The 26,271-nt window shown below is 42.0% G+C and overlaps 1 protein-coding gene across 30 annotated transcripts in view; it reads right to left on the bottom strand.

The window, feature by feature from the left end:
• Positions 1 to 6,149, bottom strand: part of LOC113533992 (gephyrin) — a 160,434-nt gene extending 154,285 nt beyond the window's left edge. For 7 of the 30 annotated variants that reach the window (XR_004578924.2, XR_008302570.1, XM_053237835.1 and 4 more), the window contains exon 1: positions 5,829 to 6,143. Coding sequence is in view for 22 of the 30 variants with exons in the window: in XM_053237835.1 (XP_053093810.1) it covers positions 5,829 to 5,892 (64 nt within the window). In the remaining 8 variants the exon portion in view is untranslated. Of the gene's footprint in view, positions 1 to 5,814 lie in introns of all 30 variants that reach the window. The other 23 variants (XR_004578925.2, XR_008302571.1, XM_026926540.3 and 20 more) reach the window with 8 other exon arrangements.
• Between the last annotated feature and the right edge of the window lie 20,122 nt (positions 6,150 to 26,271).

Here is a 26,271-nt window from a genome sequence, read left to right as displayed (position 1 = left end):
CCACCACCACCTATCAGCTGTGTATATATACTGATTCTTGTGGCCTGTGCTATGTACTCTTGGGGGAAATAAATCCAGTTGTTTTGGGAATCTTCTTGTGATTCGTTCATTTAAACACTGAATACACAGCCATTTTGAGTAAGACTGGATATGCTAAGAATGTACAGCAAAGAGTGTCTAAGCATAAAAATTATTTTTTTCACTTCCAGAGTGTTGAAAACAGATTCAAACATTGTTTAATATACACTTTCTCTGAGTAAAATAATGTTAGGGAGTTTACATTTACTCCAATCAGGGTAAAAATAAACCTCGATTGGTGTTTAATACACACTTGCCCAGAGTAATATATAATTTAACTCCAGAGTACATTTTTACACTCTTGGTGTAAAATAATTTACACTACTGAGATGTATATATTCATCTTTTGAAAGTGTTACTTAAATATTAGACTGGTGGGACTCATATATACATCAGAAAAGTGCTCAGTCCATATCTGTTCAGTCCACTGCTGTTCACTCTGCTGACTCACGACTGTGTAGCAATGCACAGCTCGAATCATATCATCACGTTCGCCGATGACACGACCGTGGTGGGTCTCATCAGCAAGAACGACGAGTCAGCATACAGAGAGGAGGTGCAGCGGCTAACGGACTGGTGCAGAGCCAACAACCTGTCTCTGAATGTGGACAAAACTAAAGAGATGGTTGTTGACTTCAGAAGAGCACAGAATGACCACTCTCCTCTGAACATCGACGGCTCCTCCGTGGAGATCGTCAAGAGCACCAAGTTTCTTGGTGTTCACCTGGCGGACAACCTCACCTGGTCGCTCAACACCAGCGCCTGTACTTTCTGCGAAGGCTGAGGAAAGAACATCTTCCACCCTCCATCCTCACCATGTTCTACAGAGGGACTATCGAGAGCATCCTGAGCAGCTGCATCACTGCCTGCTTTGGGAATTGCACTGTTTCAGATCGCAAGACCCTGCAGCGGATAGTGAGGACAGCCGAGAAGATCATCGGGGTCTCTCTTCCCTCCATCACAGACATTTACACCTCACACTGCATCCGCAAAGCCACCAGCATTGTGGATGACCCCACACACCCCTCACACACACTCTTCACACTCCTGCCGTCTGGTAAACGGTACCGAAGCATTCGGGCCCTCACAACCAGACTGTGCAACAGTTTCTTCCCTCATGCCATCAGACTCCTAAATACCTAGAACTGGACTGAAGGAACACACACACACACACACACACACACACACACACACACACACATATATATACACACACACACAACTGAACTGGTCCAAAGGAACTCACACATACATACATACATATATATACACACAACAGAACATCCTCTATGCACATGCACTGCACATGTTTTGCACATGTCTTATTATTGCTGCTACTACTATGTTTACACTGTTTACAGTACCTCAGCTGTAATATTTGCACTACTGTCACTTTATCACTTTCAACAGGACTGTGTACTGGTCGGCGTCGTAGTTATGTACTGTCTGTTCTGTCTTGTGCTGTCTGCACATGTTTGCACTTGTGCACTTTACGTTTAATTTATGTAATTTATGTAGTCCCCGTAGTTCTGTGTTGTTCTGTGTTGCCTTATGTGGCACCTTGGTCCTGGAGAAACGTTGTTTCGTTTCACTGTGTACTTGTATATGGCTGAAATGACAAACTCCACTTGACTTGACTTGAAATTTAACACCTGTGGTGTTAAATCTATACTGGCCAATCTACTGTGTATGTAAATAAATGGCTGTAATTCCTAAACAGTTAATGCAATATTTCTGTTAAACCCCTTGAATTAAAGCTGAAAGTCTATACTTCAATCACATCTTGATTGCTTCATTTCAAATCCACTGCGATGGTGTACAGAGGCAAAAGTACAAAAATTGTGTCACTCTCCAAATACTTATTGACCCAACTTATGGAAATCAATTTTTTTCTCTATCTTCCTCAAAAAATTTACTTTAGATTATATATTTGATGTTACACTCCCTGCTAAAGGTATTAATTCAAAAATATACACCCTGATTTTTTTTCCTCCATTTTTTCCTCTGCTCTTCATATCAGGAAACAATGGTGAACAGCTTTACAGCTAAGACTTGAAGACAAAGAGTGGGATTCAGCTCTTCTACAAATTACTTCATCTTCAATCTGTTCTAGACACAGTTCGATTAGGCTGAATTTGGTATATCATGTATATTGGACTAAGCCAAGGCTAGACAAAATTAAGCCAAATATTGATCCTCCGTGTGACAGATGCCATTTAGTTCCTGCCATCCTCTATCACATGCTCTGGTCATGTCCCATTCTTGGGACCTCCTGGCAGTAAGTATTTCACTGTCTTTTTCTTATTTTGAAAACACGTTTTAAGCCCTGCCCTTTGGTTGCCTTGTCCGGTCTGCATCCTAGGCATACTCCAATTTCTTCCACCAAATCTGACGCTATAACCTTCTGTACCCTGCTAGCCACCTGCCTTATATAGCTTAAGTGGAAACATGCCTCTTCCCCATCCTATGACCCCTGGCTGAGGGTCTGTTACAACAGTTTACAGCAGAACAAGACATGGCTTTGTACAGAACTGTATGCACATTAGGCTACATACACATTAATACAGATATATCTGAAAACTGCATTTTCATTTTAAAAACACTCTGTCTACACTGGCATTTTTTCAAAAATTGCTCATCCAAAATTAAACATCCGAAAATGCTTAGGTCCCTATACTGCGCATGCATAAAAATGGAAGAAGCTTTGGCCTGCTTCATTTTTATTCTACCACCAAATAGCAATTGCAAGTGAACATTCCATCCCCTTTGGAAAAAATGTAATCTGAAGGTTGTACTATGGAAGTATCTTCCAGACAAATTTCAAAAGCAATCGCAAATTGCATCTGCAATTGCATTTTCTATTTGTGCATGCATAAATTGTTACATAATTCAAATGCAAATGGCGTATTACCACTTTCATTTTCGTTTACACGAACATACAATGTCTACCAAATTTCAAATGGAAAAGCAAAGTCCATTTGCAATTGCATTTCTCTTCCCTTTTGTCTTACGAGTTATAACCCTATCATATTGACATAGCAATCACAATTACCCCGTTTGCTATTTCTTTTCCTCAGGGTTGTTCACACAGCCTGCAGAAATTCAAATGCAATCGTAATTCCCTTTGCATTTGCATTTCCGATGCCTTGCACAGAAACTTGTCAATCAGTATTAGGGGTGGGAATATATTACTGAAGATGTTTGTATCTAGAGGTCAGGTCAGTGACAGTCGACGGCCATGAAGTAATGATGGGAATTTGGGCTCTTTTTTTGAGCCAGATCGTTTGGCTCAGCTCAGCAATAAGAGCCAGTGGACTTAACTGTATAATGTTTAATATTTGCAAATGAATGAAAGTGTATAATGTTCATATTTCTTGAATTTAAAAAAAGAGCCAGCTCTTTCAGCTCCCAAATGGCTCTTCATTTAGTATCACTTCTGGCTTTTATAATTTAGCCAAATTTAGCAATGTTTTTACCTATGATTGGTATGCGTGCACATGTATCAATGTAATTAACGTAATTATAATAATCAGTGTAATTATACTAAACCTTATAATTTCCATAATATCATAATTTTACATTATGTTTGGTATTAAAAACCTTAAATAATGTAAAAACATAAAACACTATTACATATGTGTAAAGTGCGTGTATATGTGCCACACGCACTTTATGCAGGAGTGAAGCATTGGTACAATAGTCTGCACGTTTTCCTTCTTGGCCTTCGGCTGTGACTGACCTCACTTCCAAATACAAACACACCCAGTAGTATACTCCCACCCCCAACACTGATTGACAGGTTTCTGTGTAAGGCATCAGCAATGCAAATGCAAAGGGAATTGCGACTGCATTTGAATTTTCGCAGGTTTCATACACAACGCCGAGGAAGTGAAAAAGCAAACAGGTAATTGTAAGACATAGGAAAATGCAATTGCAAATGACTTTGCTTTTCCATTTGAAATTTGGCAGACATTGTATGTTCATGTAAATGAATATGCAAATGGTACTACATGATTTGCATTTGAATTATGTAACAATTTATGCATGCACATATAGAAAACGCAATTGCAAATGCAATTTACAACTGCTTTTGAAATTTGTCTTGAAAATACTTCCATAGTTGTACAAAGTGACATTAATCCTTAACAACGCTATCAAACTGGATAGCAGGCATGACAACTGCAGTACAAGATCATCCACTATCTTGTTTGTTTTGAGTTGAATGGGTCACATGACAAAAAAAAGGTCATTGTTTTGAATATCTCCATTTTCTCAGTCCACACTACAACGTGAAAACAACGTTTTCAAATGTATCCACTTGGGAGAGCGTTTTTGAAACGCTCCTTTTTCGATGGACAAAAATGCTGTCTCAATGTGTACAGCAGGTCAAAACGTAGCGAAAAAGAGCGCAAATAAATCGCAAATAAATTTGCGTTTTCAAATTTATCTGGATAATGTGGACGTAGCCTTAGGTGAGGGTTGAAAAGTGTGTGCACATTCATAAGGCTCGACTTTCATGTCCAAAACATCACCTCACCAACCACACCCTTTTATTTATCACCAAATAACTCCTATAAAACACGTTCATCATAAGGAAAAATACTGGGAGAAGATATCAAGGTCACTTGAGCTTGTAAAAACGACAAAACACTACTGCCCAAAAATTATTTGTGTAGATGTAACAAAATGGAAGTTTGCCATCTGTCCCATTGATTAACACGTGAATAGGCGGGGCTAATTTTTTTTATTTTTTTTTTATTTATTTTTTTTTTTTTTAACTGCAACCAGCCACTAGAGGACCTCAGAGACATTTTGGCTTTACTTTTGCACCCCGGTATATACATTCACCCATATATAAGGCCATTGGGCGTGGTTAACACCTACTGACATGTTTTTGTACCTATTTATTTATGAGGCGTTAAAAAATCCGTCTGAAACATAATTTATGCATTATAAGGCATGAAAATCGTCTATTCTATTTCACACATTAATGGCCATTTTAGCGTACCATAGATTTCTATAACCAGGTAAATAGCATGTAGCTCATGCGCAGTGAAGCCAAAGCATCACGAACACGTGACGTGAACTCACTGCATTTGCATTGTGTGTGTGTATGAGCGTCCTCTCCTTTCCCATCGGGTGCAATAGCAGCCATATTTATTCACAAGGAGACTACAGCCGACTTTATCCACGTTTGGAAAACCGGGGTTCATGTGTGTCAAAAAATAGTCAGACGTTACATTTTATTTAATTTCCATAGGCCTACTGCGGCGAATTCAAACGCGCGCGCTGAAGTCAGCTGAAGTCCAAAACTGCTGTGCAGTGGCCCAACAGTAAAAATATTAGCATCATACATGTACACACACACATATATACATTAGATAGATAGATAGATAGGTGTGAGCGAATTTAGTCTCCAAGCCCTACATAACGGCTGCGTACAATAAATGAATAATTCATCACACGAAACAGCACAAACTGATTTTTTGAGAGCGGGTTTTGCTGCATAACAGACTTAAAAGCGATCACACACAGCCTGAGACTCTGGCTTCAGTGCAGATGGAAAGAAGGAGACGCAAAGCTCTGAGCCAGCAGGTTGCACGAGACAAGCGACTGACAGGCGAAACGAGCAGAAGCGAAGCCAGCTCACATGACTGCAGTTAAAACAGACAGCCATACGGAAAGTTTCCGAAAAACAAACGTGACCAGTGGACGTGAAATACAAGGATTAGGTACCATTTCGCGCCTACCTGTCAAGATTCCAACTCGAATTTGGTGGTCATGGTTAGTTAAAATCATTCCGTCTGACGCCATGTTCCCAAGCGTTCCTCAGACTCACGGAGACAAGAGCCGAGCGCCGAGCGCCTCGAACCGCGGGGATTGGCAAGACGCGAGAACCGAGTCAGGCCTGAAGAGACGAACGACAAGTGACTCGAACGAAGGTGACAAAAGAAATCCGGAAATCGTACATATACAGATTGCCGTAAAGCATAGGTTCCCAAGCCTGGTACTGGTGTACCCCAGTCTCACACATTTTAGTGTTTTACCTGCTCACAACACACCCGACTGAACGGATCAGCTAATTAACAGCTCTTTCTGATTTAAAGAGGGTGTGTTAAAGCAAGGAAACCACTAAAATGTACAGGACAGGGGGTACTCCAGAAACAGGGTTTGGAAGCTGTGCTATAAATAAAAAGCACCACAAACCAACTAGTAGTAGGGTGAAGTCAGATAAATTGGACATGGAAAATTGGTCACATAAAGTTGGAGCATTCTATTACTTTTTACTGATGGCAGAACTCTTACTAACAGTTCTTAATATTAAAAAAAAAAGTTTATCCTTTACTTGTAGATAAAATTGAAAAAATGCAAACGCACAAAGAACGAGAGGTGCACATATGCAGTAGAGTTCTCAATTCTGAGTGTTTTGTAACAGTCGCATTGCTCTGCAAAGTGTCTAAACATGGGAAAGTCTTCAGTACAGCGGAGTTTACACTTTCTGGTTTCACGATGAAATGAGGTTGCATTTTTTGATAGAGGAGAGAGAGAGCGAGAGAGAGAGAATGCTGCTAAGGGAACGAACATTGCTATAATGTAAGTGACAACAGGAACTAACTTGTGTCATGGATGTTCCACAACATTAAATCTAACTTTAAACAGTTAAAATGAGTGACATGTCATTGTTATATGAAAATAATCTACTTCAGGGTATCACACCACCTACCATATACATATATATATATATATATATATATATATATATATAAATAGCTCTTACCTGTCGAGTTATGGACTCCACTGATCTCTGAAGGTGTGCTGTGGTATCTTGCACCAAGATGTTAGCAGCAGATGTCTCCTGTAAGTTGCGAGGTGGGGCCTCCATGGATCAGACTTATTTTTCCAGTACATCCCACAGATGCTCAATCGGATTGAGATCTGGGGAATTTGGAGGCCAAGTCAACACCTTGAACTCTTTGTCATGTTCCTCAAACAATTCCTGAACAATTTTTGCAGTGTGGCAGGGCACACATTACTATTATTATTATTATTATTATTACTATTATGATTAGGGGCCAAGTACTGAAGGTGCATAGGCACCTATTGTTTTCTTTAGTGTTCTTGTTAGGGGTCAAGCCCTAGTGGTGTTATTATTATTATTATTATTATTATTATTCTGCCGTGGACGTCTATGGCAGCCCATAGAACTGTACGGTAAAAACTTGTTAAATTTTGCACATAGATAGAGGACTGTCTGAACTGTTACCACAGCAAGTTTGTCTAAACTTCTAACTTCTAAGAATCTTGAAATCACCAAATTCGACTAAGATGATCTTCCGTCCATGCCAGCAATAATTTATGGCTTTCATGTTGCTAGACTAAACCGAACTGTCGGTCCAAACCCAGTGATATACATTTTTCCGCAGTAGGCCATTTTGTCTGTCTGCCATTTTGAGTCATGTTAAAAACCTACTTTTTGAGTTGTAGAGTTGTAGCGAACAGCAGTTAAGATGGCATTTCAGTTTATAACAGGGCCCCTCTAACTGCCAGGATGGAGAAAAGTTTGCCACATTGTGATTGGATCTTAGTGAATGAACATAAACAAATGCCTGACATAATCAGATCAGCTGCTAAGACAACTGTCAGACACCCCTTACAGGGCAGGGAAAGAGACCCCCATCACCCACATCCACATGAGGAAGGACTCCTCATTGGACCACAGGTCGACCCTAACCACCAAACTCATTCCTAAAGCCAGCACTGCCATAAAAATTCCTTAGAACCTCTGCATGCAGCAGCAGTGGCTGAAACAAAGAAAGGCCACAAAGACTCTAAGACTAAAAGACTAAATCTATTCATACATATGTTTGGAATCCTTAAAACTGACATACACTTTGACACATCCAGTCATGTATAGAACAGTTTATGTTAATGGAAAATGACTGCTGACACAACAGTTTATATGAGCTAACCATTAACACATAAATGAATGCATGGGTGATAGTTCAACCATTTCTTATCATGTTTGGACTCTGTGTTCAGCACCAGGCCTATAATATTCTGAAAGAGGTTTGGAAACGAAATAACTCATAGGCAAACTTTAAAGACACGTCTCCAACTGTGAACTTTACATTACACAACTGAGTTCCACACTAGGGTGGGCTACACTGTAGCCACTTCTGGCATCAATAGCCAATCACATTGCTAGAATGGAAAAGTGCCAGACTATAATCTCCTCCTTATGAGAAAGGGATAAAGGTACCTCCCAGATCGGCACCTCCTTGTTCCGAGTTCCTAACTTGATGAGGAAAGAGACATTAACAGAAACACCACGTTCTGAGTTTTCAGCCCGTGAGGTAGAAGACATTAACGGAAACAACTGTCTTGAATCTCTGACCTGACAAGGATAAGCTTGATTAAGGTTAAGCTTTTGCAAGCAAAACCTTCCCTTCAAGGTACTTTCAGCTGCGTGTTCCAGACTGTAAGGATCCCCACACCGGCAGATATTGCCTGACCCACATGGCTCCTCAGTGACACAGCCAGTCTGCGAAGGACCCAACTGCATGGTCCAGACTCTAAGGACCTCCCTGGCACGATAGGAGTTCAGCATTCTCCAGCAGAGTGTGGCAACGACTATTGGAATGTGCATGCAATCCGCATCACCAGTGGAAGATGTCTTTGCCACCGGACTGATCACCCAGCTGTGTAGAACGGAAATATAAACTTACTAAATCTCTTTTCAGAGACCTTGGCATTAGTTTATAATAGCAGTATATGTTTGTCTAATTTGCTTAGATAAAAATTTATCTGGGGTTAGCTCATAAGTAATAGTTAAATTATTTGTTTAATGATAAAAAGAATTTATTTATCGTCATTTGCAAGAGCCTTTAAGTGGTTTCCCCATAAGATGTTTGCTACCATATAATCCTCTTCCATTGCAACATTCAACTCAACAGCACTGCATTTATCCATTCTGTGGTCACCACATATATTGTTTTCCATATATCAATTTGGCATCTTTTGTTTAGTCATTAGTTTATTATTCATTACCAGTGCATATTCATATATTAGTATCTTTTAGTAGTTGTGATATTTACTCTTGCTTATCTAGTGTTAATAAAATTCATTTTATTACAACTGTGTCTTCCTTGTGTTGATGATCAGAGGCTCTACTAGTTATCCAGAATCTCATAAATCTTTCAGATAAATCAGTTGGCAAACTCCCTCCAATTTACATTAATTCTAATTTATTGAACAGTCCTTTTGGATTGTTCTCATATTGTTAAGGTGAAATTGCTTAGCTGATGCCCCAAGTAAAAGGAGGGAGGGGTTATCTGAAACACTCATACCCCCACCGTAACTGACGTGTGATCAAAACTCACTAGGTCATCGGTCCCTTGAGTAAAAATCAGTACAGAGTCCTCCTAAACCATTTATCAAATCTTCACCAAATTTCAATCATCAGAGCATGCTTGCAAAAAAACCTTTTTAATATCTCAAACTGTTTCCATATAAAGCATTGACATATGCACTGCATAGTGTTTTATGTAATATCTTGGCAACACTACTGCCTACTGCACTGAAACTTGATATGTAAAATCATGACCATGCTCTGACACTTGCTTAGCTCCTTACTTTGCTTTATATGCACCCTATAACGTCAATTTCTGCCTAATTAGACATTCCGCCATCTTGGATTTTGTCAAAAACAGTTTTTTCGCTATTCCTCCTACAAATTTTGTCCAATCATCACCAAATTTGGCAGATGTCATCTTCAGAGTAAGCCTCACAAAAGTTTGATTACTCCAAACGGTTTGCCCCTAATGAGCCAATGAATCTGATGGCGAAACTGCCAAACAGGATGTGTGACTCTATCTCAAAATTGACACAAAACTTGGTAGGCATCTTCAGGACCATGACCAGAATTTCATTACATTCTTACAGCTAACTGCCATTTTTGCTACTCCTCCTGGAAATTTTTTACAATCTTGAGAAAATTTGGCTCACATTATCTTGAGATCTGTCTAGTTATCAAAGGAATTTTGATATTCTAAACTGTTCTCCTATAACGTGCTGGCAAATGCAAAAAATAGGATGTGAGGGTGTATCTCAGCAATGCATCTACGTGTTATCATGAAACTTGATTCAGGACCACGCCCTGAATGTACCCAAGAAGTTTCATGACTGTGCCACCTTGGGGTCAAGAACTGTAACAACTTGCATTTTTTTCCTTATATTATTTGAAGAATTTTTGCTAAATTCATAGTTCACTTTTCATATAATTCCCTTGAGTATGCTGAAATGAACACACACCAACATCTGAAATTCAAGTGTACTCTCTGTTGACCATCTTGGATTTTGCTAAGAACAGTTTTTTCGCTACTCTTCCTAAACATTTTTTCCAATCATCAACAAATTTGGCACGTCATATTGAGACCTTATAATAATAATAGTATTATCATTACTGGCTGACATAACTTTGGCGCATAACTCATCCCACACCGTTTGTGCTATGGACATGAATGAGATCATCCGGCCTACTGAGGAGAGGTATGCTATGACTTTTATAAGCAAATAGACTTACGATGTTCGAACCATGGAAAAAAAAAAAATCACATTTTCGGGCCATAGAGAATGAATGACAAATAAAACACAGGTGTCACAGGTGTATAAATTTATCCCTAATGAGCAAGCCAGAGGCGGTGGTGGCAAAGAAAAACTCCCTGAGACGATATGAGGAAGAAACCTTGAGAGGAACCAGACTCAAAATGGAACCCATCTTTATCTGGGTGACAACGGATAGTGCGATTATAAATAAATCCCTTCTATAACTGTGTGCTCCATGGTCAAATAGTGCAATTGTGTAACCAGGTAAATTCATTACAGTTTTCACATGAAGTCTGTTTGTTGAACTTATCCACTGATTCGCTGATGGAGACTTGAGTGCAAAACTGTTCATGGCAATCGCAGTCCTAAGCCATCATAGCATAACTGTTCATATGAATTGTGGTCCAAAGCCATCTTCATGGTTTTTAAGTGGTACCATCCTAAGTAATCTCAATGATCTTCAGGCTGTCCATGTGGGTCCATCCTCAGCAGCAGCAAGTGATTTCCAATTGATGAGAACTCCAACCAGAAGTAGGGCATCAGGATGGATCAGGCAGGTCTGGAGAGCAGAAGGGGTCAGGATCACTGGCATCTCAGGAGTACCATGTGTAGCTCGACAGAGAGGGAGAGAGAGAGAGAGAGCAATTATTCGGTATGCTTATTGTCCCTTAATGGTAAAGGACAATGTACTTTGCATGCAGAGTGCAAGCAGGGACTCTGGCAAGACTAGCTATGACAGCATAACTAAAAAGGAGAGCCAGAAGATAACACAGACACGAGGGCACCCTGGGACTGCCACTCCACTGTCAACAAACCTGAGTGAACGCGTGAGAGTGTTGTGGTGAACTGGGATATTTGGATGCTGTTGCCCCCCCACTCTCACGCGTTCACTCAGGTTTGTTGACAGTGGAGTGGCAGTCCCAGGGTGCCCTCGTGTCTGTGTTATCTTCTGGCTCTCCTTTTTAGTTATGCTGTCATAGCTAGTCTTGCCAGAGTCCCTGCTTGCACTCTGCATGCACTCTGCTCCTCTACCTAAGAAAAATTTATTCACAAAAGGCTTTCAACCCCACTGAACACCTTTGGGATTAATTGGAACGCTGACTCTGCCCCAGACCTTCTCACCTGACATCAATGCCTGACCTCACTAATGCTCTTGTGGCTGAATGGACAAATCCCCATAGCCATGCTCCAAAATCTAGTGGAAAGCCTTCCTAGGGGAGTGGAAGGGTGCAAAGGGGGACTAAATCTGAAATGGGATGTTCAAAAATCAAATATGAATGTGATGGTCAGGTGTCCGCAAACTTTTGGCCATATATTTGACCACTTCATGCTCCTCGCACAACTGCCGCCTGGGTGCTGGACGGACAGTACCACTTCAGCACCCCCACTGTTGTGGATACCGCGGGAGCACATGGCTTCAAGATGGGGTGGCAGAAACACACATGGCTGACGGCCAATGATTTCATAGAGAGTTCAGGAGAGTATAAAAGGGTGTGGCAGACACAGTAAGTGGAGCCAGTCTTGATGACACTGCTGATCCTTTCCTTTCTCTATCTCACAGAGACAGAACATGCACCCCGGCACTCCAAGAAGCTCCCTGGGCCCCAACTTAATGCTACTCACTCCTGCTTGTCATGCCCTAAGACGGGACAACCGCAACCCCACTCCTCTTCACCCTCACTCTGCATCCCTCTTACCTACCCTACACCGAAACTATAAATAAAAGAACACATTTTTCCCCTGCGTCTGCCTCCTGTGTGTCTGTGATCAGCCCACCGCAGCCTTGAGTACCTTCACTATCTAATCAATTTTACAATTATTGGCACCCTATCTATCTATCTATCTATCTATCGAGTGTTATAGCTCGGATGTTGTTCGGCTGACATGCTTGTCTTAGGGAGATAAGCATGTTAGTAGACCTGGCATATACACATTGTGTTTAGGAATTTTCACTGGAAATGTCCCGAAATTGGCATTATTCCAGCCCCATAGACAATAATGGGAAATTCTGGACCCCCCCTTAACTCCACACACATTGAGAAATCAGTAGCAGGACACAACAGGCCATAAACTGAGTCTAATCACAAAACTACTACAGCCATGTCATACATCAAAACGATCAGCTCAATGAGCAAAACTGCAGTATGGGTATTCTAGTGACGTCACTTGATGTCATGTGCATGTTAAAGCCCTTATTAAGTGGAATCACAAAACTACCGCAACATGTCACATATCAAATACCACAACATAGACATGTCACATATCAAAACACTCGGCTCAATTGTGTTATGGGTATTCAGACTGCCATAAAGACTATTATATTAAAAACTCAAGTTAATTACAATCATTACAGTTACCGATATAGGTCAAACCAGTTATGCTTCAACATAGGTCAAATTAGTTATGCTTCAACAAACATGTCCCCCTAATGCCCGGCATGTGCAGCTGCATGTCAGTGTCGAATTTTGCAGCGGCAAGAACCACTCACATTTTCTTCAGCAAATGTAAATTCTAGTTGTCATTCATCTTCTGATTCCCAAAATTTTAAACCACTACTCCTTTCAGAGCTTTCAAGCTACATGCACCAAACTTACCACAGACCTTCTGCCTGTTCTGTGTTCTATGCCTTTTTTAACTGATTGGAATTACAGTTTTCCCATTACGAAAGCTCAAATTGGGCAAAATTACCATTGACCTGCGTTGCAAATTTCTGACTGTTATAACTCCTCGAGCTTTCAAGCTATTTCCATCAAACTCAGCAGAGTCCTTCAAGCTGTTCAGACTGATCAGACTTATGATTTTCCCCTAGAGGATGATCAACAATTCCAAAAACTCCCATACACCTACATTGATGGAATGTTCAGAGCCTTGCTTGAAATGTTCAAGATTTCAAACTCCAACTGTCAAAACTCACATACACCCGTGTGCTCAAGGCCTGAAGCCCCTCTTCTCTGCTCTCACTCTGCCAATGTAACAGAGACTGTCACTTCATCTATCTCTCTATCAATGTCACTCTCTCTCTCTCTCTCTCTCTCTCTCTCTCCATATTTCTCTCCATAGTTCAAACTCTTATCTATCTATCTATCCATCTATCTATCTATCTATCTAAGTCTAATCAACTCTATAAGTATTGCCACCCTATCTATCTATCTATCTATCTATCTATCTGTCTGTCTGTCTGTCTAATCAAGTATTGCCACCCTATCTATCTATCTATCTATCTATCTAATCAACTCTACAAGTATTGCCACCCTATCTATCTATCTATCTATCTATCTATCTAATCAACTTTACAATTATTGGCACCCTATCTGTCTACCTGTCAGCCTATCTATCTAATCAACTCTACAGTTATTGGCACCCTATCTATCTACCTGTCAGTCTATCTATCTAATCAACTCTACAATTATTGGCACCCTGTCTGTCTGTCTATCTATCTATCTATCTATCTGTAGTTGAGATCAAAAGTTTACATACCCCTTTCAGAATCTGCAAAATGTTTATTTTACCAAAATAAGAGGGATCATACAAAATGCATGTTATTATTTATTTAGTTTTTATAAAACTTTTTGAATTTGAAGATCAGGGAAAATTTAACTTATTTTGTCTTCTGGGAAACATGTAACTATCTTCTGTAGCCTCTGAATGAAAGCTTCTGAAGCTTCTAAATGAAAAAATATGATATTTAGGCAAAATAAGAAAAATGTACACATCTCCATTCTGTTCAAAAGTTTTCACCCCCCGGCTCTTAATGCATGTTTTTCCTTCTGGAGCATCAGTGAGCGTTTGAACCTTCTGTAATAGTTGCATATGAGTCCCTCAGTTGTCCTCAGTGTGAAAAGATGGATCTCAAAATCATACAGTCATTGTTGGAAAGGGTTCAAATACACAAAAAATGCTGGAAAACCAAAGAATTTGTGGGACCTGAAGGATTTTTCTGAAGAACAGCAGGCAGTTTAACTGTTCAGGACAAACAAGGGACTCTTGAACAACTATCAGTAAACAAAAAAACACAGCTGTGGATCATTCAGGTAACAACACAGTATTAAGAATCAAGGGTATGTAAACTTTTGAACGGGGTCATTTTTATAAATTCAACTATTATTTTCTCTTGTGGACTATATGTAAACATCTTTTATGTGAAATATCTTATTCAGGTCAGCACTAAATAAACAATAACATGCATTTTGTATGATCCATCTTATTTTGGTAAAATAATAAACATTTTGCAGATTCTGAAAGGGGTATGTAAACTTTTGACCTCAACTGTATCTATCTATCTAATGAACTCTACAATTATTGGCACCCTATCTATCTATCTGTCTGTCTGTCTGTCTATAAGTCTAATCAACTCCACAAGTATTGGCACCCTATCTATCTGTCTATCTATCTATCTACAGTCAGGTCTGGAAGTATTTGGACAATGGCAGAGTTTTTGTGATTTTGCCTTTATATACCACCACAATGGATTTGAAATAAAACAATCAAGATGTGATCGAAATGTAGACTTCTATCTTTATTTTAAGATTTTCCACAAAAATATGGCATTTACCATTTAGGAATTACAGCCATTTTAAGCAAAGTACTTCCATTTTCAGGGGCTCAAAGGTATTTGGACAAAGTGACATAATTGTAAATATAACCATAATTTTAATAATTGGATGAAGATCCTTTGCAGACAATGACTTGCCTGAAGTCTGGAGCCCATGTTCTCAAAACTCAAATTCTGAGTTTCCTCCCTGGAGATGCTTTGCCAGGCCTTCACTGCAGCCACCTTCAGTTGCTGCTTGTTTGTGGGTCTTTCTGCCTTCAGTCAAGTCAAGTCAAGTCAGGTGGAGTTTATTGTCATTTCAGCCATATACAAGTACACAGTGAAACGAAACAACGTTTCTCCAGGACCAAGGTGCCACATAAGGCAACACAGAACAACACAGAACTACGGGGACTACATAAATTACATAAATTAAACGTAAAGTGCACAAGTGCAAACATGTGCAGACAGCACAAGACAGAACAGACAGTACATAACTACGACGCCGACCAGTACACAGTCCTGTTGAAAGTGATAAAGTGACAGTAGTGCAAATATTACAGCTGAGGTACTGTAAACAGTGTAAACATAGTAGTAGCAGCAATAATAAGACATGTGCAAAACATGTGCAGTGCATGTGCATAGAGGATGTTCCGTTGTGTGTATATATATGTATGTATGTATGCGTGAGTTCCTTTGGACCAGTTCAGTTGTGTGTGTGTGTATATATGTGTGTGTGTGTATATGTATGTGTGTGTGTATGTGTGTGTGTGTGTGTGTGTGTGTGTTCCTTCAGTCCAGTTCTAGGTATTTAGGAGTCTGATGGCATGAGGGAAGAAACTGTTGCACAGTCTGGTTGTGAGGGCCCGAATGCTTCGGTACCGTTTACCAGACGGCAGGAGTGTGAAGAGTGTGTGTGAGGGGTGTGTGGGGTCATCCACAATGCTGGTGGCTTTGCGGATGCAGTGTGAGGTGTAAATGTCTGTGATGGAGGGAAGAGAGACCCCGATGATCTTCTCGGCTGTCCTCACTATCCGCTGCAGGGTCTTGCGAACTGAAACAGTGCAATTCCCAAAGCAGGCAGTGATGCAGCTGCTCAGGATGCTCTCGATAGTCCCTCTGTAGAACATGGTGAGGATGGAGGGTGGAAGATGTTCTTTCCTCAGCCTTCGCAGAAAGTACAGGCGCTGGTGTTGAGCGACCAGGTGAGGTTGTCCGCCAGGTGAACACCAAGAAACTTGGTGCTCTTGACGATCTCCACGGAGGAGCCGTCGATGTTCAGAGGAGAGTGGTCATTCTGTGCTCTTCTGAAGTCAACAACCATCTCTTTAGTTTTGTCCACATTCAGAGACAGGTTGTTGGCTCTGCACCAGTCCGTTAGCCGCTGCACCTCCTCTCTGTATGCTGACTCGTCGTTCTTGCTGATGAGACCCACCACGGTCGTGTCATCGGCGAACGTGATGATATGATTCGAGCTGTGCATTGCTACACAGTCGTGAGTCAGCAGAGTGAACAGCAGTGGACTGAGCACACAGCCCTGTGGGGCCCCAGTGCTCAGTGTGGTGGTGTTGGAGATGCTGTTCCCAATCCGGACTGACTGAGGTCTCCCAGTCAGGAAGTCCAGGATCCAGTTGCAGAGGGAGGTGTTCAGGCCCAGCAGGTTCAGCTTTCCGATCAAGTGCTGAGGAATGATTGTGTTGAATGCTGAACTGAAGTCTATGAACAGCATTCTAACATAAGTGTCTTTATTGTCCAGGTGGGTGAGGGCCAGATGGAGGGTGGTGGTGATGGCATCATCTGTTGAGTGGTTGGGGCGGTAAGCGAATTTCAGGGGGTCAAGTGAGGGAGGCAGCAGGGTCTTGACGTGCCTCATGACGAGCCTCTCGAAGCACTTCATGATGATGGGTATAAGTGCAACGGGACAGTAGTCATTGAGGCAGGACACTGAAGACACTTTGGCACGGGGACGATGGTGGTGGCCTTGAAGCAGGTCGGGACAACGGTGCTGCACAGGGAGATGTTGAAGATGTCCGTGAAAACATCTGCCAACTGGTCTGCACATCCCCTGAGCACCCTGCCAGGAATGCTGTCTGGTCCAGCAGCCTTCCATGGGTTGACTCTGTGTAGAGTCTTCCTCACGTCAGCCGTGGTTAGACGCAGCACCTGGTCATTGGGAGAAGGGGTGATCTTCCTCGCTGTCACGCCATTCTGTGCCTCGAACCGAGCGTAGAAGTCGTTCAGCGCATCTGGGAGGGAGGCATCACTGTCACAGGCAGATGGTGATGACCTGTAGTTGGTGATGTTCTGGATGCCTTGCCACATGCGCCGGGTGTCTCTGCTGGTCTTGAAGTGGTCGTGGATTCTCTGGGCATGTGTGTGCTTCGCCTCTCTGATGGCCCGGGACAGTTTGGCCCTTGCTGTTCTTAGGGCCACCTTATCGCCTGCTCTGAAGGCGGAGTCGCGGGTCCTCAGTAGCACACGCACCTCTGCAGTCATCCACGGCTTCTGGTTGGAGCGTGAGGTGATGGTCTTGGAGGCAGTGACGTCATCAATGCACTTGCTAATATAGCTGGTCACTGATGTCGCGTATTCCTCCAAGTCAGTGAAGTCGCCGTCAGTTGCCGCTTCCCTGAACATGTGCCAGTCGGTGTGTTCAAAACAGTCCTGAACAGCAGAGATGGCTCCTGCTGGCCAGGTTTTCACCTGCTTCAGAACCGGTTTGGAGCGTCTGACTAGCAGTCTGTATGCTGGCATTAGCATAACAGAGATGTGGTCTGAGTAGCCGAGGTGGGGGCGGGGCTCCGCCCGGTACGCGCCGGGGATGTTTGTGTAAACAAGGTCCAGCACGTTTTTCCCTCTCGTTGCAAAGTCCACATGCTGATGAGCAGTAACTAGAGACTAGCACAGAGTTCTTGCACCTTTCCGTGTTGATGTAAACACACAAGCCGCCGCCGTGAGCCTTACCGCACAGAGCTGTGTTTCTGTCGGCACGAAACGAGGCTAGCCCATCTAGCTGAATGGCGGCGTCCGGAAATCTGTCGCTGAGCCACGTCTCCATGAAAACAAAGACGCAGCAGTCTCTAAACTCACGCCGCGTAGCTTGCTGGAGTCGGATGTAGTCCAGTTTATTATCCAGGGAGCAGACATTGAAGAGCAGGATGGACGGGAGAGCTGGCCGGCTAGGGTTTGTTTTTAGCCTAGCACGAACCCCCGCCCTCTTGCCGCGCTTCTGCTTTCTCGCGCACCGCTTGCCACGTCCCCTCCCCCGGCATCGGGCGACGCCGAGGGCTGGAGGCCTGGTCCCCGCAGCAAGCCGAGATCGCATAGCTTCTCCAACAGATCATCTTGCAGAGAGGCTGTATTGTAGTGTTTGAGGTTTATAAGTGTCTGGCGGTGGTAAACACGAACACCGGTAGCTCCGATGTCCATGTGCCGTTAAAAAGTCGGCCTAAGGACGAAAAAAGCACCATTTTGTATCCGGAGTGGCCGCTGCGTGCTACTACCGTGCCGCCATCTTGGTGTTGTCTTGTCTTGTCTTGTCTTCAGTAAGCGAAAAGCATGCTCTATTGGGTTGAGATCAGGCGACTGACTTGGCCATTGAAGAATATTCCATTTTTTTGCCTTCAAAAAGTCTTGAGTTGCTTTCACTGTATGTTTAGGGTCATTATCCACCTGCACTGTGAAGAGGCATCCTATCAGTTTTGTAGCATTTGGCTGAATGTGCGCAGAGAGTATAGCCCTATACACCTCAGAATTCATCTTGCTACTTCTATCAGCAGTCACATCATCAATAAACACCAGTGGCAGCCATACATGCCCATGCCATAACACTGCCTCCACCATGTTTGACACATGACGTGGTATACTTTGAATCATGAGCTGTTCCTTTCTTTCACCATACTTTTCTATTCCCATCATTCTGGTACAAGTTAATCTTGGTTTCATCAGTCCAAAGAATCTTATTCCAGAACATGGGAGGCTTTTTTAGATGTTTTTTGGCAAAGTCTAATCTAAAATCTGTTTTTTCAGCCTAATGATGGCATCCTTCACTTGCATTGAGATCTCCTTGGACTTCATATTTGTAGCTCCAGTCGAACAGCTGCCAAACTCCAACTCAATACCTGATATCAATATCAATATCAATCTATCCACAACATACTACTTTATAAGCTTATTAGTGATGCTTGTGTAGCAAAGCATCACTATTGTTGTCTCACATACAATAATAATAATAATAATAATAATAATAATAATAACAATAATAATAATAATAATTATTATTATTATTATTATTATTATTATTATTATTATTATTATTATTATTACTCCTGGACAAAACTTCCCCCCCAACTCCACGCTCATTGCGAAATCAGTAGCAGGAGCCAACAGGCCATAACTGAGTCTAATCACTAAACTACTGCAGCCATGTCATACATCAAAATGATTGGCTCAATGAGGAGAATTGCATTATGGTATTTTAGTGATGTTTTTAGTGAGTCAAAATAAGTGGAATCACAAAACTACCGCAACATTGGCATGTGACATATCACAACGGTTGGCTCGATGAGAAAAATTGCGTTATGGGTATTCTAGTGACATCATGTGCCGTCACTTCACATTAACCCCAAAATAAGTGGAATAACAAAACTACTGTAACATAGACATGTGACACATCAAACCGCTTGATGGACTGAGGAGAATTGCTTTATGGGTATTCTGGTGATGTCATGTGCACGTTAACCCCCAAAATAAGTGGAATCATAAAACTACCGCAACATAGACATGTGATACAATAAAACACCAGGCTCAATGATGATAACTGCATTATGGGTATTCTAGTGACGTCACATGCATGCGAATGGACTGCCATAAACTCTATTATATCAAAAACTCAAATAAAATACACTATATCATATCAATATCAATATATCATTACTGCTACTGGTATAGGTCAAATTAGTTATGCTTCATACGTACATGTAGCTGCCTCTACTGATCGGCATGTGCAGCTGCTTGTCGGGGTCGCATTTTGCATGGGCAATCACCACTCACATGGCCTGTGAGACCTGAAGCCCTTCTTCTCTCACTCTCTCTCTCTCTCTCTCTCACTCTGTCAATGTATGTGTAACAGAGACTTTCCCTTTTCTCTATCTCTCTATCAAGGTCATATACTCTCTCCATCCATCTCTCTATCACTAGCACACCCACACACTCTCTCTCCATATTTCTTTCTCTCTCACTCATTCTCCACTAAAACTCTATCAATCTATCAATCTATCTACCTATCTATCTATCTATCTGTCTGTCTATCTGTCTGCCTATCTCTCTATTTAATCAACTCTACAAATATTGGCACTCTATCTAGCTATCAATCTATCTATCTAATGAATTCTACAAGTATTTGCACCCTATCTATCAAAAAGCTCAGCTGACTTAGTAGAATTTTGTTATGTTAACTACGACAACATAGACATGTGATACAATAAAACACCAGGCTCAATGATGATAACTGCATTATGGGTATTCTAGTGATGTCATATGCACGGGAACAGACTGCCATAAAGCCTGTAGCTGTAGCTGCCCCTACTGCCCGGCATGTGCAGCTGCGTGTTGGTATCACATTTTGCATGGGCAAGCACCACCCACATTTTCTTCAGAAAATGTAAATTCTAGTTATTATTATTCTGAGACCCAAAATTTCTAAACGCTATGTGGAGGCAGGGGCATGCTCGAGCGCCAGTTTGTGAATGGGGGGCGGAATCGGAGAAGGTGAGTGATAAGGAATGCACACCTGCTGGGAATTCCATTAATGAATGTTCTGTGTTGCAGTGAGTGGTGACAAGGGTAAAGAGGAGAGAAAAGAACACCTCAAGAGAGAGAGCTGGAGAGAAGACTGCTCGGTGTGAGTTCATGTGCGAGAGATTAAAATTGTACCACTGAAAATCGAGTCAGAGAAAAGTGAAAGTAAAAATAAAAGTCGCTTTGTGGGCTCAAACCCAGCCTGCCTCCTGTTTCATCATTCCCCCACTTAATGATCCTTCACATGCTACTCCTCCTGGTGCTAACTCGTTGTGGGTAATAATGTGAGAACTTCTGGTGAAAACTCATGTAGCTGAGTGCCCCATTATATAGGATGGATTTAATTTCTTGAGCCTGTAGCATATTCTCCTATGTTAGTTGACCCAATGAATGAAGTTTTACTGTCAGGTCAAAAACATATTGATTTTCATTTTTGCTGTGTGAAGGTCCCTCCTCCTAATTTTCACCACAGTGCTTGAGCCCCCTTGCGAGACTTCTTGTACTGCATATAATAGGGGTCTGAGCCAGTTATCCCAATTCCAAGCATCATCACACAAACATAAAAAGCATAAGGATTAAGGATTGTTAAATCCACATCCCTTGGTGAGCAGCCACCTCTGGCAGTCATCCCAGAACTGTTGGGCCGTTGTTGTTGTGGTGTGCGGCTGATCTGCTATAGAATTGATTTTTTGAAATGCCGGTACTCTAGCTTATATCCAGCTCACTGGAAGCTGTTGGGCTGCCAACTGGATCTCCCCTGACAGCAGGGGAAGTGAACACAGGGCCCACTGGCATTATGTCTAGGCCCAAACTACAGCAGCTTACACAAAGCGCCCCACAAAGGCTGCTGGACCATCTTGTGGATTCATCTTCATGAGGGTGAGGTGTTCTGTGCATGGGCTAAAGCAGATGCGTTGAATCTTTACCCATGAACACAACTTCCCAGTTTTTCTGAGAACTCACACATGTTGACTTATGAGGGGAAAGTGGTCCATTGTGGCTTATCTTCCTCAGTCCTGGGTTTTGGTACCACTGTGACACTGTGGGTATGGAGAAGAAAACTAGGATGCAGGAGGCAGGCTTGCAACTTGGTTTTTCTTTTATTTTCATAGGTTTTCTTTTATATCTTTCTTTTTACCAAAGTGCTTTTCAGAGCTTTGGTCACCAACACAAAGTAAAAGGGAAAATACAAACACACATTTCTGCTCTGCTGCAGCTCAGTGTAGATATGCTCTCAGTTTTTTGTTCATTGCAAGACATATAGTACAGTGGATTCAGAAAGTATTCAGACCCCTTGTTGTACACTTTATTGTGTTGTGTATTTGATTTTGAATGGATATAATTGCCATTTTTACCCATCAATCTACACTTAATCGCCCATAATTACGAAGTAAAAACATGTTTTTAGAGATTTTCAATAATTAATTAAAATCAAAAATTGAAATCCCTTATTCACAAAAGTAATCAGACCTTTTGCTGTGGCAACCCAAATTGTGGTCAGATGCATCTTGTTTACTTAAATTCTTCTTGAGATGTGTCTAGAACTCAATTGGAATCCACCTGTTGCAATTTGAATTGATTGGACATACTTTGGAAAGCTACACACCAAGGTCTATAAGGACCCACAGACTGCATTGTCAGGACAAAAACCAAGCCACAAAGTCCAAGGAACGGTCTAGATCAGGGCAAGGATATGAAACAATTTCTAAGGCTTTGAGCGTTCTCAGAATCACAGTGGCCTCAATAATTTTGAAATAGAAGAAGCTTGAGACAACCTTGGACTTTCCTAGTGTTGCCCAGCCAGCCAAACTGTGCATCCAGGAAAAAAGGGCCTTGGTCAAGGAGGTAAGCTAGAACCGGTTACACTAAAACAGTTACACTAAAAGAGCTCCAAAAATCCCGTGCAGAGATGGGACAACCTGATGAATGGATAACCATCTCCATGCACTGCATAAATCAGGCCTTTATGGCAGAGTGGCAAGACTATGAGTAAAAGGCATATGACAACATAAGGGATGCTGGCAACGTGTGGAAAAAGATTCTCTGGTCTGATGAGATGAAAGTTGAACTCTTTGGGTAGAATGGCAAGCACTATGTCTGGTGAAAAAACAGGCACTGCACATCACCTAATACCATCCCTACAGTGAAACATGGTGGTGGCAGCATCATGCTATGGGTTGCTTCTCAGTGGCAGGGACAGGGAGACTGGTAACAATTGAGGGATGAATGAATGCAGCCAAATACAGAAACATATTGAAGAAAACCTCCTCCAAAGTGCACACAAACTCAGACTGGGGTGACAGTTCACCTTTCACATAACAACGACCCTAAGCAAACAGCCAAAACAACACTGGAGTGGTTTCAGGGTAAGTCTCTGTATGTCCTTGAGTGGCTTAGCCAAAGCCAAGACTTAAACCCCATTGAACATAAAAGAAGATACTGTGTTGTTACCTGAATGATCCACAGCTGTGTTTTTTTGTTTAGTGATAGTTGTTCATGAGTCCCTTGTTTGTCCTGAACAGTTAAGCTGCCTGCTGTTCTTCAGAAAAATCCTTCAGGTCCCACAAATTCTTTGGTTTTCCCACATTTTTGTGTATTTGAACCCTTTCAAACAATGACTATGATTTTGAGATCCATCTTTTCACACTGAGGACAACTGAGGGACTCACATGCAACTGTTACAGAAGGTTCAAACGCTCAGTGATGCTTCAGAAGGAAATACCATGCATTAAGATTCGGGGGGTGAAAACTTTTTGAATTTGAAGATCAGGGTAAATTTAACTTATTTTGTCTTCTGGGAAATATGTAACTTTTGTAGCCTCTGAAGGGCAGTACTAAATGAAAAAATATGATATTTAGGCAAAATAAGAAAAATGTACACATCTCCATTCTGTTCAAAAGTTTTCACCCCCCGGCTCTTAATGCATGGTTTAAAGAGCATGGAGGAGATACCGGGAGATGGGCCGTTACACAAGGAGCGCTGGACAGGGCCATCGAAGGGCAACAACCCAGCAGCAGGACCGGTATCTGCTCATATGTGTGAGGAGGAACAGGAGGAGCACTGCCAGAGCCCTACAAAATGAACTTCAGCAGGCTACTGGTGTGCATGTTTCTGACCAAAATGTCAGAAACAGACTCCATGAGGGTGGCATGAGGGCCCAATATCCTTTAATGGGACCTGTGCTCACAGCCCAGCACCGTGCAGCTCGATTGGCATTTGCCAGAGAACACCAGAATTCGCAGATCCACCATTGGTGCCCGTTCTCTTCACAGATGAGAGCAGGTTCACACTGAGCATATGTGACAGACGTGAAAGAGTCTGAAGATGCTGTGGGGAATGTTATGCTGCCTGCAAAATTGTCCAACATGACCAGTTTGGCAGTGGGTCACTGGTGGTCTGGAAAGGAATATAGTTGGAGGGTCGCACAGACCTCCATGTGCCAGCCAACGGTACCCTTACTGCTGTTAGGTACCGGAATGAAATCCTTTCCATTGTCAGACCTTACGCTGGTGCAGTGGACACTGGGCTCCTCCTGGTGCATGACAGTGCGTGGCCTCAGGTGGCCAGAGTGTGTAGGCAGTTTCTGGATGACGAAGGCATTGATGCCATTGACTGGCCCTCACATTCAGCAGACCTCAATACAATTGAGAACCTCTGGGACGTTATGTATCGGAGCATCCAAAGCCGCCAAGTAGCACCACAGAGTGTCCAGGAGCTCATTGTAGCCCTGATCCAGGTCTGGGAGGAGCTCCCCCAGGACATCATCTGCCATCTAATCAGGACCATGCTCAGACATTGTCGGGAGTGCATACAGGCACGTGGGGGCTATACACACACTGCTGACTTACATTATGAGCTGCCGTGATGAAATTCGTGCAAGTTGGATCAGCCTGTAATTCTTGGTGATTACTTTGATTTTTGGTGATTTTGAATCCAGCCTTCAATTTGCTGATGACTTTGGCTTCCATTGACCATTGTGACATAATTTTATTCTCAACAAATTACAAAATGTATATAAGCAAAGATTTTCAACTTGAATATTTCGTTCATCGAGATCCAATGTGTGACTTAAGTGTTCCCTTAATTTTTTTGAGCAGTGTATGTCTTAATTTTTTATGTGCATAGTTATTTTATTGCTGTTCTATTTGGCAAAAAAGTGTCCCAAATTTACCTGTAATGATTACTATCTTATATTCAGTAGTGCTGTTGGTAATTGTTCTGGGACTCCAGGCTATTCGTATTAATAATGAAAGGTAGTGAAGTGAAGTGACTTGTGGCCAAGTATGGTGACCCATACTCGGAATTTGTGCTCTGCATTTAACCCATCCAAGTGCACACGCACAGTAGTGAACACACACACACCGTGAACACACAGCCGGAGCAGTGGGCAGCCTTTTTTTCTTTTTTTTTTTTTTTTTTTGCTGCGGCACAGGGGAGCAGTTGGGGGTTCAGTGCCTTGCTCAAGGGTCTCACCTCAGTCATGGTATTGAGGGTGGAAGAAAGCGCTGGTCATTCACTCCCCCCACCTACAATCCCTGCCTGAGAGTCGAACCCACGACCTTCAGGTTCACCTTCGGATTGCAAGTCCGACTCTCTACTTGACTACTGCTTGTCGTTTGATTAGTTCATCATTTGCAAAGTGCAGAATCAGTTATAAAACATTATTCATGCCAATATCCACAAATACTAGGTGAACATCTGAATGATAACAAATACATTACTATAAAGACTATGTTTATTAAAGGTATCCATTTGTATTTAGAAGAAAGGGGGAAAAGGTGCAAAAATATTATGCTTGGGATTGTGACATCATGATGTACTGTCTTAAGGGTGATCCCCTGTTTTGTCAGGGGTGGTTAGTATTAAAGTCAGACACACAATCTAGGTAGTTGACAAGTTTTCATACAAACTGAATGTTCTGTGTCTTTTAGTCATATCATACACTAAAAGGTTCTTTAGGTTATATCATACACTGCTACAGCACTCATGACAGCTGTGTTAAAAAGTCATTCTACTGATATCCTGCATGGTGACAAAACTAGGGAAGCAAAGTTTCAAACCTTGGGAACCATCATGATGGTGCTGTTCCTGTCATGGCCACCAGGTACTATTCCTCACCAGACCACTAGAGGGCACACGTGCTCACCTTTTGAACTTCTTTTGTTGCCTGCTCCATTTTCCAATTTGCCGCCTTATTTAAGTTCTGTGTTTTCCTTCTTTCTTTGTTGCTTAAGCTTATGTTCATGCCTGTGTTTAT

Source organism: Pangasianodon hypophthalmus, chromosome 10 (assembly GCF_027358585.1).
Source record: "Pangasianodon hypophthalmus isolate fPanHyp1 chromosome 10, fPanHyp1.pri, whole genome shotgun sequence".
Taxonomy (NCBI): Eukaryota; Metazoa; Chordata; class Actinopteri; order Siluriformes; family Pangasiidae; genus Pangasianodon; species Pangasianodon hypophthalmus.
Note: the sequence above shows the minus strand (reverse complement) of the source record. Positions and strands in the feature narration are given on the sequence as shown.